Source organism: Leptosomus discolor, chromosome 5 (assembly GCF_034619465.1).
Source record: "Leptosomus discolor isolate bLepDis1 chromosome 5, bLepDis1.hap2, whole genome shotgun sequence".
Taxonomy (NCBI): Eukaryota; Metazoa; Chordata; class Aves; order Leptosomiformes; family Leptosomidae; genus Leptosomus; species Leptosomus discolor.
The window spans coordinates 40,116,011-40,128,781 of NC_141395.1; the positions used below are offsets into that span (position 1 = coordinate 40,116,011).

Here is a 12,771-nt window from a genome sequence, read left to right on the forward strand (position 1 = left end):
ATTAGAGCTGCAAGGCTTCGTGTAGAGGGACTGAAGCTAAGACTCCCGTGTTTTGGGGAACTCTCCGTATAGGCTGTCTTTCTGAAGGAAACTTATTTACAAAAAAAACATGTGAATTCCAGCATGGGACAGACAGAGCAAGCCGGAGAGCAGAGTGCACTGTAACCCAGGTATCTCAGTGGTTGAGGCATATGAGAAAATGATCTAACTGGCAGCCAACGGAAACAGTCCAGCATGTTCTTGAACCTGTGTGGCCAAAACCAAGGGTTTCAACCCAAAACACATCCCACTTTCACCCAGGCATGAATTGGTTGCATAAAGAAGTTATTCCCTGAAAGTGCAATTATACTGGAATAACCATCCCACTGCAGACATCTAAGACTGAGACGAACTTTCTGCAGCATGCTTCATTTCTGCAGAACACTATTATGTGCCTCCTTCTTTCCTGTCATATGACTGATTCAGTTTCCCACCCAAGATGCTGAAAATTTAGGACCAACTCAGACACAAACCTTCTTTTTTGTGAGTGTCAGGTGGTACCCATCACCAAAAGTTTCCTTGAGGTAGAATGGCGAACCACAACATTTGAGCCCTCCATGCTCTAGGAAGGCAATTCGGTCACTCAGAACTTCTGCTTCATCCAAGTGATGTGTTGAAAGAATGATGGTTCTGCCTGGAAAACACAAAGCTGATGTCAGCCACCACAGAATAAGCACACGTGATACATGAGACAGGTGAAAGCTATGCTGAATGAGGGGATGCAGAGTGTCAGATGAAAATTGACCATTTTTTGGTAATGATTAGTGAAATTGGATGAAAGGCAACATTAGAGAGAAGCTGAAAGTTACTGTATTGTAAATTGTGTATTACGGTAAAGTTACTTTTCAAATGACACTGTGAATTTACAGCAACCAACCAGGATGCACCCAGAAGGCCTGCAAAACCCCAGTCTCCCACAATTTGTTCTCTATGGTCTCCAAAACCCACAGTTCAAAGCCACTGACATCATATCAGCAAAAGTGATACAAATCACCTTTGCCACTGGGCAGCATCTCATCAAGGTACCTTTTTTATTCTTGGAGATAATTTCCCAAATACTTCTCCGAGAGCACGGATCCACCCCTGTGGTTGGTTCATCTAGTATCACCACCCTTGATCCACCCAGAAGAGCAATAGCTATAGATAACTTCCTCTTCATGCCCCCGGACAGGGAGCCAGCTAGCTTGTGACGATGGCTGTATAGACCAGTCTCCTTCAAAGTCCTTGAAAACAAAGAAAAAACAGCCCCTAAAGGTTGTCCTTCAGACATCTTTTAAAAGCAGGGAATTTGAAAATACCCAAACAACCCATAACTGCAAATGAAAAACTGCTCAAGTATGGACAGCTGTACTGAATGGTCACAGTGCAGCGAGACGATGTGCACTGTAGCTCAGTCACTGGGATTTTAATTTAGAACATTTTTTTAGGACGTTTTCTGACCATCTGACAAGTCAAGGTTAAAGGCTCAACCTCATCAACTAAGAACACCAAGATCTAAACTCCCTGGGATGTTCTGGCTGCTTCACTTCTCCGCAGAACCAATAAAGCCGACATCATCTTTCTGACTGGTTGATTAAATCTTTTTCTGGGGAAAACTGTGAGGCAGCAAGGACTAGGCTCTTAGGCCTATATAAATTCATCTCCAAAGAATTGCCACAGAAGCTTGTAAACACCCTGGAGAAAATATGTTGTTTTCTAACAGCCACAGATATCAATATATTCCTCTAGTCAGACCAAGGCATTATTTGAACTCTACGCTGAATCTGCAATGGTCCTCAAAACCATTCATTTGAGCTTTGCAGTAGCAATGGTGCTACCACACAATAATTTTGACAGCCCTCTCTCCCTTCTCCAACGCTTCTATTTTTATACCTCTTCACTTCTTGGTAGAGCTCCTGTTTACTCCAGTGAGGGACTTTGATGTACCCATAAAGCAGCAGGTGCTCCTTTGTAGTGAGGTAGTTAAAGAGCACATTGTGCTGCATACACACGCCCATGTTCTTCCTGATAACTTCCTGGTCAGTCCGGATGTCTTTGCCATACACAAAGATAGTACCTGACGATGTAGGGAACAACCCAGTCAAAATAGATCTGAAAGTGAAAAATAAATAGAAAAGGAAGTTAGAAAAAGGAGAAAGCCATAGGTAATTTTTTCACATGGTCCCGTACCTATCATCTCTTTCAAAGTTCCCTTACATCACCATCACACTTCTTGCAGCCAGAGACCACTGACCACAGCTGCTTCCGCTGTCTGACCATGCTTTGGCAGAGCGGTGGCCAATTAACATCAAAGGAGCTCCTTGTACCCCTCTGCAGGAACGCAAAGGCAAGTACCAAGCTCACACACTGACTAATTTCCACATGTACTTTTATCTTCTTTAGCCCTCCTCTCCCTAAGTCAGACCATTGCATATCCCATACATCTGTACTCATGAATGCTCTTGACATCCTACTTAATCACTGGGAATTCATATAATGCAGTTACTCTTCATTCTTTGAGGTTTGTCTGCAGCATCCAGCCAGCCTCATACTGTCAACCACAACAGAGATTGAAAACCACATCTTCATCTTACTAACCACATCAGAGCATCAAAACCTGATTTCACTGCCATTATTAACAAGAAATGGGAGAGGACTTCCAGACAAGACACCTCACAATGGGCAGCACTCGTATAGTTCAAATAAATAATTACCTACCTGGCAATATCCAACAGCCCTGAGTCAAACACCCTCTGCTCAGAATAACTACTCGCACATTATAGGTCATTTTTGGTGCTGTCCTGCAGGGACTAAAGGGAGAAGATGCATCTCACCTTTCCAGAGTTTCTCTCTCTCACCTGGGACTTTTAACCATCACTTAAAAGCAAAGAAGTAACTTGTGACCCTACTCAAGATTTTAAGCCCACACTAAGTTTCAAGAGGCAATTATACTTTTCTGCATATCACCTTTGTCTACACTTTGCAAATAGGATATGAGATGAATGGATAAGCTGAGATGAAGCACACATCTGTCTTACTGTTTTTGGCTCTCATGAGGCTTCTATTTATCAGCTTAATGTTGCTTTCAGAGTGATGCACATATATACCAGTGGAGAAATCACATTCTACAGGTCTGTTTTAGTGTTGTTATCTAACAACTCAAATAATAACTTATAAATGGCAAGGCTGGAAGGGCTGAAAGGCCAATGTATCAACCCACTGCCATTCCAGCCCAGCCGACACAAGAGTTTGTACAGCTGAAGTACACCTTTATTAAGCTTTCTTGCTAATGTCACTTCAGCTTTGGTCTGTGCACAAGCTACCTATGGCTTTCAGAAAAACCTAACCACAAGCACCAAAGTGTCATGGAACAAAACGCCAGAACAGTTGCTGTGCTGTGTACTACAAGTATCATTTATCATAATATTACAGATTAATATCAATTATCATAATATTACAGATTAAAAAGCATGTTCCTAAGCAGAAAAGAACCTTTAATTCTAATAGATGAAGGGACTGCTGAGGTCATCCATGAGCAAGATAAAACTACAAGAGAGATTCCATAGAATCACAGAATGGTTTGGGTTGGAAGGGACCTCAAAGATGATGCAGTTCCAACCCCCCTGCCATGGGCAGGGACATCTTCCACCAGATCATGTTGCTCCAAGCCCCATCCAACCTGGCCTTGAACACTGCCAGGGAGGGGGCAGCCACAGCTTCTCTGGGCAACCTGTGCCAGTGTCTCACCACCCTCACAGTGAAGGATTTCTTCCTAAGATCTGATCTAAATCTCCCCTCTTTCAGTTTGAAACCATTACCCCTCATCCTATCACTGCACTGCCTGGTAAAGAGTCCCTCCTCACCTTTCCTGTAAGCCCCCTTCAAGTACTGGAAGGCCGCTCTAAGGTCTGCCCGGAGCCTTCTCTTCTCCAGGCTGAACAACCCCAACTCTCTCAGCCTGTCCTCCCAGGGGAGGTGCTCCAGCCCCCTAAGCATCTTTGTGGCCTCCTCTGGACCTGCTCAAGCAGGTCAATGGCTTTCTTACACTGGGGGCCCCAGAGCTGGATGCAGCACTGCAGATGCATTCTCACCAGAGCAGAGTAGAGGGGGAGAATCCCCTCCCTCGACCTGCTAGCCACACTGCTCTTGAGGCGGCCCAGGATGCAATTGGCTTTCTGGGCTGCAAGTGCACATTGTTGCGTCATACTCAGTTTTTTACCCACCAGCACCTCTAAGCCTTTCTCCGCAGGGCTGCTCTTGATCCACTCATCCCCCAGCCTGTATCTGTGCTTGGCATTGCCCTGACTGGGCCTTGTTGAACCTCATGAGGTTCGCACGGGCCCAGCTCTCCAGTCTGTCAAGGTCCCTCTGGATGGCCTCCCTTCCCTCCAGCGTGTCGACCGCACCACACAGCTTGGTGTCATTGGCAAGCTTGCTGAGGGTGCACTCGATCCCGCTGTCCATGTTGCTGACAAAGATGTTAAACAGCACCGGTCCCAACACCGACCCCGAGGAACAGCACTTGTCACTGGTCTCCACTCGGACACTGAGCCATTGACTGTGACTCTCTGAGAGTGACCATCCAGCCAATTCCTTATCCACCAAGTGGTCCATCTATCAAATCCATGTCTCTCCCATTTAGAGACAAGGATGTCATGCAGGACAGCGTCAAATGCTTTGCACTAGATTTGGCCTAATAAAGTATCTTATTCAGTCTTCCAACACTGCACAGCCCCACTTGCTCTCTTGTTCACCCAATCATGCGCCACAGTATAAAAAAAAAAATCAGCTTTAAAGGATACGCACATGGTCGTAGTTTTCCCAGCACCATTGTGTCCCAGCAGGGAAGTGATATTCCCTTCATAGAAGTTGAGGCTGAGGTTGTCCACTGCAGCTTTGGATCCATAAACCTTTGTTATGCCACGGAGGGAGACTCCCAAGGTGAGATCAGTGGGCTCTGGTTCCAGGTGAGGCAGGGGGGCACCTTTGACACCAAAGGGAGGGGTCAGAGAACAGTTACTGCACTGCGGCAGGTGTTTGTTCTACTTTTTTCACCTCGGAGATAAGCAGAGCTTTTAAAAACAAAATACAGCAAAAGTAGATGTCTTTCAGCTAGGAACGCAGAGAACATTTCACAGGATCTGTATCATTTTGAGCTCTCTGGGATTTCTCCTTTTTACATATGCAGCTTCTAATAACCGCTGAAAATAAGCATTAATCACTTTTGAAAAGGTCTCATATTTAGATGTTTCAGAGCACCTAATAATTTGTTCTAAGCAAGCAAATTAGAGGACACAGAGCAAAACTACTGAGTTATTTTCAGTAAGGTAGAGTCAGCAAGCTTTTATGTGTGATCTCACAGTATTTTACAGGCTAAATATTTAAAGAGATGAACACAGAAGCACACATCCCTTTTGCCAAGTGGAAACCTGTATTTGCTTGCACAAACAAAAGTGTATTTCTGCATAGAGCTACATGCACATCTAATGTAACTGCCCAGCTACAACATAACACAAATATGTATGTAAACCTCAGTACTGGATTTCCACACCAAACAGGAAGAACAAGTATAATTTAAAAGCCAAATCTCCATTCAGGTAAGTAACAGCTTCCATTTTTCTTGTGCTACAAAATAAGGATCAATACACAAACGTGCTTGCCAAGTATGGTGCCCCTTTACAAATTTGGCTTTGTTTACCTAACATGTAAGTTAACATCACTGTCCCATCTAGCATTCACATACATATCTTATTGTTGAGGGTGGCTTCTTTCCTTAACATCAGCTTGGTGAAGAGAAGGCCTCTTCGTTTCTCATTCCAGAAGGGGAGGTAACTGTTGTATTCAACCCAGTAAGATGGAAGCAACGGGAAATACCAGGGAGCAGCCATGCCGTATCTACCTGCAAGGAGAAGAGGAAATCTCATTCAGGTATCTGTTTCGGAGGAAGTATCACTATTGGGGTGCACTCAAAATAGCAAAAATAAACTCCACAGAGATCTCTCCCCTCTTGATGTGCTCACATACTACTGATACTTGGTGGAGAATATGCCCGATTGACACAATAGAAAGCATTCACTGATTTGTTATTCTGAGTAACTTCATAGCTGGAGGGCAGGAATACTTTACATTTTCCACTGGGTAGATTTCTGTATGCCAGTGGACTACTTCATTAGGTGGGGAAGAAAAGCAAAAGACAAATGTACTGGCTCTTGCCCAAGGCAGGAACTACTTTTTGAAATCAAATGATATAAGTAATGCAACACAAAATCACTCAACTGACAAATGCAGGCTACCGTGCTCTGTTCTCATTTTCACCGAGCAGACTGCAAACACATCCTTCCACGTCCTTGGCTTCAGCTTCTTCAGGAGACCCATCTACCCATGTGATAAGTAGAGGAACCCTAATTCTCCCTTGCTCTGCTCTGTCTCAGTTTCATTAATACTCTCAGACGCCTACAAAGTCAGGCTCCCTTTGATCTAGAAACAGATGTATCCTGCATGTGCAGACTGTTATTTGCCTGAACCATGGAATCATACAGTGTTGTACCCATTGTTTTCCAAAACAGATGGTACAGCGCCAGCTTCAATGCTTTGTAGGCTTACCTGGGAAAACATTCCTTATATACCATCCCAGGATGAAGTAAATGAAAGAGTCTATCAGAATGAGCCAGCACATCCAGCCAAAGGAAGTGTTGTCTCCGATCATTGGGGACTTATACATGTTGTCCCACTGCAGACCTGCAGAAAGGAATTTAGAAATACAAACAGAATCCATATTAGTTAATGAAACGTCACAACCATGGGAGCTCGAAGCCTAGATTTGTCTACGATAAACATACCTACACCCTGTGCCTCGTATCGAGCGATGTATTGACTTGCATAACTGAAAGCAGTTGGAGACAACAGGCTCTGTGGAATAAACAAAATCAAAACCAAAGAACTTATGAGTTAGTCTCAAAGAGAAATCAAGTCAGACAACCAATCAGGTACCTCACTGGCTTGGTCCAGTAGCCAGAAAAAATAGTGGGTTTCTTTTTCCAGCAGTCACACAGAGCACTGGACCAGGCTTATGATGGGTAACACTTCTGGTGATGGGCTGTAATGTCTTCCTAGAGCCTGCCTGCCTTTTGCTTCCATACCCAAGACCCAACTTCATCTCTCATACAGGGCTTTATTTTAGGCTTTTGAACTACAGGCTGACTTCTGGAACATAATACCTACCTATTTCTACCCTTGGTAAGAAACGAGGCTTTACATCTATTTCCATGGCTAGGAATTTGAGATACATGGAACTAAAGGATGAGCAGAGCCAGCAATGAGCAGAGCCAGCCCTCCTTCCCAGCCCTGCTACCTAAACTGCTTACTGAGACAGACTCATTTTTCACAGTGCTTTTGCTTTGCAATTCAAAAGGGCAAAGTACATAGCTCAAGCTACTCTGATGCAGTTGGCAGGGGGGAAGTCACTAAAGTTCCACAAGTACTGCTTTCAGTCATGGGACACAACTAATTCCAGGTGTCCCTCAAACCGGCCACGGCCAACTCTCCTGTCGTGTTGCTGTCCTACACTGTCAACACCCACTGATGGAATCTAGAAAGGCACCCAACTTACGTATATTTGTGACACAGGCTATAGTAAGAGCTGACATTTATTGAAGCTGAGTGTCTGCTTCCACACACAAGGTCCCTGTCATTGAAAAGCAGAACTTACCAGTAGGCTCTTCACAGAGAAGCTCAAATGATTCTCGATGACAAGCAACACGATGAAGGGGAAGAAGGTGAGGATGTACACGAGGCTGCCCACCAAGGCTGCTATGTTGGTGTTATTGAAGAAAACGCTGATGAAGTAGCTCATAGCTACGATAGACAGGCTGTAGTCCATAAGGTACAGGAATAGGAGTGCTGTGTTTGTTTTGGGAAGGATGTCACCCACTTTTAGAACAATGATGAGGAAGGTGACAGTAATTAGAAGGAAGATGGCACACTCTATGAACCAGGCGATGAAATGGCTGCTGGCATTAACACCCATCATTTTCATGTACTACAGAGGGAAAGGTGAAAAAAAGAATCACAAATGACAACTGTTTATCAAGAGATCTTTCTGCTGATATTGAACTGCTTCTTTTTTCAGTTTCTGGACAGGGCATGCAACCAAACCATGCTCTTACGTACTTTCGGCATACTGCATGTTGATAACCAGGGAGAAACCATGCACTCACAGTTCTGGAATGCTCTAGGTTTGTAAAACAGTCTATTGCAAAAGAACAGCCCAGACAGGATCTGCAAGTATGAAGCGTTACAGCCCAGAAGCTCCAAAGCAACTTCTGGCTTTAGAGTTGTAACTTTTCTAAAGCATTTTGGTTATTTTTTAAAATAATGCTAATTGATCCAGTGGCTTGAGTGTAAAAGCTCTTAAATATCTTTAAAGCCAAACCATTTCTCATACAACACCATGACAACAAATAACAGCTAAATTACCATGGTTATAAGGAAGCAATACTGATTTAAATTAGCTGATGATCAAGTCCACAGGACTTGTATAAAACTGTAAATTTGTGTTGATAAATCCAAAAGAAACTACAGGTGCTGGTGTCTTGTTGTACATTATTACACACCTAAAAAGATTGCTGACACTCTGGTTCTTGGAGACAGTGAAGCTGGGTTCCCTAAAGTAGAATAATGGGCTGTCAGCTAGACACTGGGGTTCACTTATTATCAGTCTCATCACAGTTCATAGAGCGCCCTTTTTTGGAAATGTTTTTGGTGAATCAGGATTTGTTTCCATGGTATCGGATAAAAAACAAATCTGCTCAAGCTTTTGCTGCTTGCCGAAGCTTAGTTTCACAAAAGTTCTTTGCTGCTCATCTCTGTTGATGGTGTTCATACTGAAAACCTGAGTTCATTTAATAAATAACCTATGTCTCGATGTCATTTCTTTTCCAATAGGCAACCTGAACAAAGAACTTCATTTCAGAGGAGCTTATGTAATATGTAGCACCTTCTGAAATATTAAGTATAATAACTTCAAGGATAGGAAATAAGTCACTTTTCATGTCTGTCCCCAGTAGGTATGACTCAAAGTCAATTTTTACAGAGCTTTAAATCTTCAGAAAACTTGTAATTTTGTGAGGTCCCCATATTTCCAGTGTTCAGAACTGCAAAGCAATATTCTCACCACTTGAAGGGCAAATGCCCTGCATTTCTATGGTTTTGAGCTTGGTTGCAATGTCAGAATTCAAATGCTGTGGGTCAAACAATGAGTATTTGGAATATTATTTTCCTTAAGGCTTGCTTTGCTCCATTTAATATTGCACATAAGACATACTAACCACTAATAAGGAAAATCTGTTTATAATTTTGCATGCCCCAGAAAGTTTTACTGTACCTCATAAAGCCTCAGATCTTTCTCTTGAACAAGTGTCTTAACAAAATCAGCTATAAACAGCACCCAGGCAGCCATCAGAGCAAATGGAAGAGAGTAGGTCACGCTGGTTAAGAACCTGTAAAAGGCAAATGCAGGCTTTAGCTGAATATGAATGTTCTGGGGATTAAGGCTTTATATAGAATATATTTTTCAGAATAATACTTTGGCACAGGAAAAGACATGCTGGAGTCAAAACGTGGAGTATAATTAATAATTAAAAAAAGGCTATTTTGCCATTGCATTGGATTTTCTATTCATGAAACTCCTGACTGTTCAAAACCTTTTTTCTTTTTTTAAATTACAGAGGGATTTTCAGATGCATTCTGGAAGTTTTGCTCAGCAGCACCACTGGCAGGAGCAGGAACCGCCATGGGCAGTGGCATCTCCTGGCTCTCTGATGGGTTGCATCCCATTTTGAAACATCACAGCAGCCAGACATAATTCCAAGTTCTGTTAATAGATATAACAGCCAATTTTGTTATCAGGCTGTATTTCCTGGTGCCGGAGTTTGGATATAGGTGCTTCCCCTCTGAGTGTCCGTCCTATTACCCCACAGGACCAGTATTGCAGATCTACAACATGGGCTTCATAATTCTTGGCTCCTCGCTTTAGTTAAAAGCCTTCCTGTGCCAAATGTGTGCAGAAAAAAAAAGACAACAGTGGCCAACAGTAAATTTTTCCTTTTGTAGTGGAAAGTAAATTTTTATAGGAGGAGATTCACTTCATTGTATCTACAGGGCTTATGCTTTCCTCCCTCATTTTTAAACCTGGCTTAAAAGAAGTAACCAGTGTTATTCCTGGGAAAAGTTTCATTTACAATAACAGTAAGAAATTAATATGATTACATTTGTTTTCAAAATTTTTTACCTGTTAAGCTGAAAAATTCCCACAAATCAGCACTTTCAGGAAATGCTTACACACAAATGAAGCCATATTTATAAAGAACAATGAAAAGGCATTTCAGTAGCTCTACTAGTTCTTCGTTGTTTGGGGGTTTTTTTGGCTACCACCTTGTGCATGATCTCTAGGCTATTAAAAATTCAGCATTTCCCAACACCTTCTGTGTACTGGTATACATATTCCCTCCTCTTCCCTACAGGGTGATAACTATGAGATAACAATCAATAAACAGTCATTTTATGATGCCTTCTACTGGACGCAAATCCAAAGCCTTTAGGTATTTTAATAATTGAGCAAACTCACGTCCCTCTGAACCTGGGGTGGGTATGGAAACCTGAAGGCAAGCAGTTTTCTCAGCTGCCCAAGAACAAGAAAAGGAGCAGACAGCATGATACTAAATGCTACCAGCAGCCAGTTAATCATTGTACAAAACTATCTCACAGCAATAATCCACGTATTTGCTGCAAGAAGTTGACACTTGCTTTGAATGCTTACTGCCTGCGTACTTGCAGGTGCTTTGCATGCTGTTACCTTGAGAAGAGATTGTAAGTCTCCAGCTCTCTTAAGTGACAGGCTGACACAGGACATTAATGGGTCTGCTGTAGCTCCTATAGCTATAGCTCCTGGGTAGCATTTTACCTCATACAGTGGACACACAGGCTTTTCAATAGAAGGAGCTCCTAAGTCTAGCCTGTACTTTTAGCCCAAGGGAGACCCTCACATCAGAGTGGAGCGACCATCCACCCTACTAATAATATTTGCTGAACATCCTTCAGTGCTTTCTGATCGACATTGTAATCTCTTCCCTGTGTGTTTTCCACTCAGTTTGGCCAACAGTTGCGGTCAGAGTAGTAATAACTCTGAGGAAGTACCACGTTGCCAGCTTTCCAAAGCAGACCAAAATTGCCTTGCCAGAAGGGGCAGGTCCTCAGCTGTGAGAGATTTGCTTCTCTCTACTGGATTTGGCAGAGATGCAGTTTATACTAGCTGCAGATCTGGCTCAAGATGAGTGGAAAGGAAGACGATCCAAAACTTTTTGATCTGCTTCACCATTCAGAACTTATTCTGGTCCACATACTGCACTGCTCTGGTACAGGCTGTCAACTCAGTGCATCAAAAGCTTCTCTGTCCTCCCTCATTATTACGGAGATGAATGGGACAATTTCATCTTCCCTCTTACCCTTCTTAAAGGCATCTGAAAGGCATGTGTATTGAGAACCATTCACTGTACATTGAACATTAACTAGCATCACTGGAATGAGTAACAAACACCATAGCTGGATAGCAATCTCTAGGAACAAAGCTCATAAACCTAAGGACTCTTTTCCCAATAAATACCTTTTCTAAATTCTGCTGCATTGTCTGCATGTAAACACCTGCAGAACAAGCCATCATTGATATTTAACTCAAGTCCTGCCAACCCCAGTCTCACTTCCACCATGTGTAGTAAACTAGTGACAGCGAATTTTACCTGCTGTAAACCCTATAGTTACCATGACAATTCAGGTATGTACAGAGCACTGAAAACAAAAGATTAGGCAAACTAAACATAGACCATTTATACTAGAGTCCAAAATTCCCTCTTTTGTTCAGACCCTTGGGAAAGAAAAAACACAAAATGAAATTATTTCTATGCCATGCAAACATGGCATTAAGAGACCAGCGCAGCTGGTGAACTCCACCAGTCAGACAAGATGAGCTTAGACAAAGCACGAAGACAAAAGCCACACAAACTTACATATCCTTATTGTAGCAGGGGTAAGGCATGGCCTGGACTTGAACAGCTATTTCCTCTGGATTCTTGCCAGTCTGTAACTCAATAATGGCTCTTTCAATGCTGTCCTGGATATAAATAAACGCCCGGCTGTAAATCTGGCTCTGCGAGGTGGAATTGTGCGGGCCCACTGTCCAGATGCGCTCCCTTATTCTGTTGGTGGTTTGCGTGATCCTGCTACTCATTCGGATGGTGTACTTGAGCACAGGGGGGAGGGCCACATCCCCATAAACTGAGCGTCCAGGGCTGTTATGGCTTGAAGGCAGCTTGAAAATGATACCTTGGAAAAGAAAAGGAAAAGACTTTCTTTCACAGATGACAGCAGGGGAGCAGTACTCACAGATATATTGGAACTCATTTTCATAAGTCTTTTCTACATTACAATCCATCATTTCATTTCTTCGCTGCACAAATAATGCTCAGATGGGTCAGCTGCTTATCAAAGGTCTAGAAGTGAAAACTGTACATCACTGCAGCTACTCGTACTTTCAAATGTGACCAATGTTTCTGGCTGCGAAATACACCCCCAGAACCTTTAAATCTTTTCTCACTGAGCACTCAAAACCTAAAGGCTCTCAAAGTATTTGGAAAAACCTTGGTGTTAACATGGACTGTCAGATATCTCTTAGGTATGTCACTCAGCACACATGTCTCGTGA

The 12,771-nt window shown here is 42.8% G+C and overlaps 1 protein-coding gene across 2 annotated transcripts in view; it reads right to left on the reverse strand.

Annotated features, from left to right (window-relative positions):
* ABCA12 (ATP binding cassette subfamily A member 12) overlaps positions 1-12,771 on the reverse strand; it is an 87,131-nt gene that overhangs the window by 28,181 nt on the left and 46,179 nt on the right. For both annotated transcript variants that reach the window (XM_086466161.1, XM_086466160.1), the window contains 10 exons: positions 12,078-12,393; positions 9,401-9,515; positions 7,727-8,056; positions 6,858-6,927; positions 6,622-6,756; positions 5,762-5,917; positions 4,825-5,002; positions 1,912-2,130; positions 1,066-1,262; positions 513-673 (listed from right to left, as the gene is read on the reverse strand). In XM_086466161.1, the coding sequence (XP_086322287.1) occupies positions 513-673; positions 1,066-1,262; positions 1,912-2,130; positions 4,825-5,002; positions 5,762-5,917; positions 6,622-6,756; positions 6,858-6,927; positions 7,727-8,056; positions 9,401-9,515; positions 12,078-12,393 (1,877 nt within the window). The remainder of the gene's footprint in view (positions 1-512; positions 674-1,065; positions 1,263-1,911; positions 2,131-4,824; positions 5,003-5,761; positions 5,918-6,621; positions 6,757-6,857; positions 6,928-7,726; positions 8,057-9,400; positions 9,516-12,077; positions 12,394-12,771) is intronic.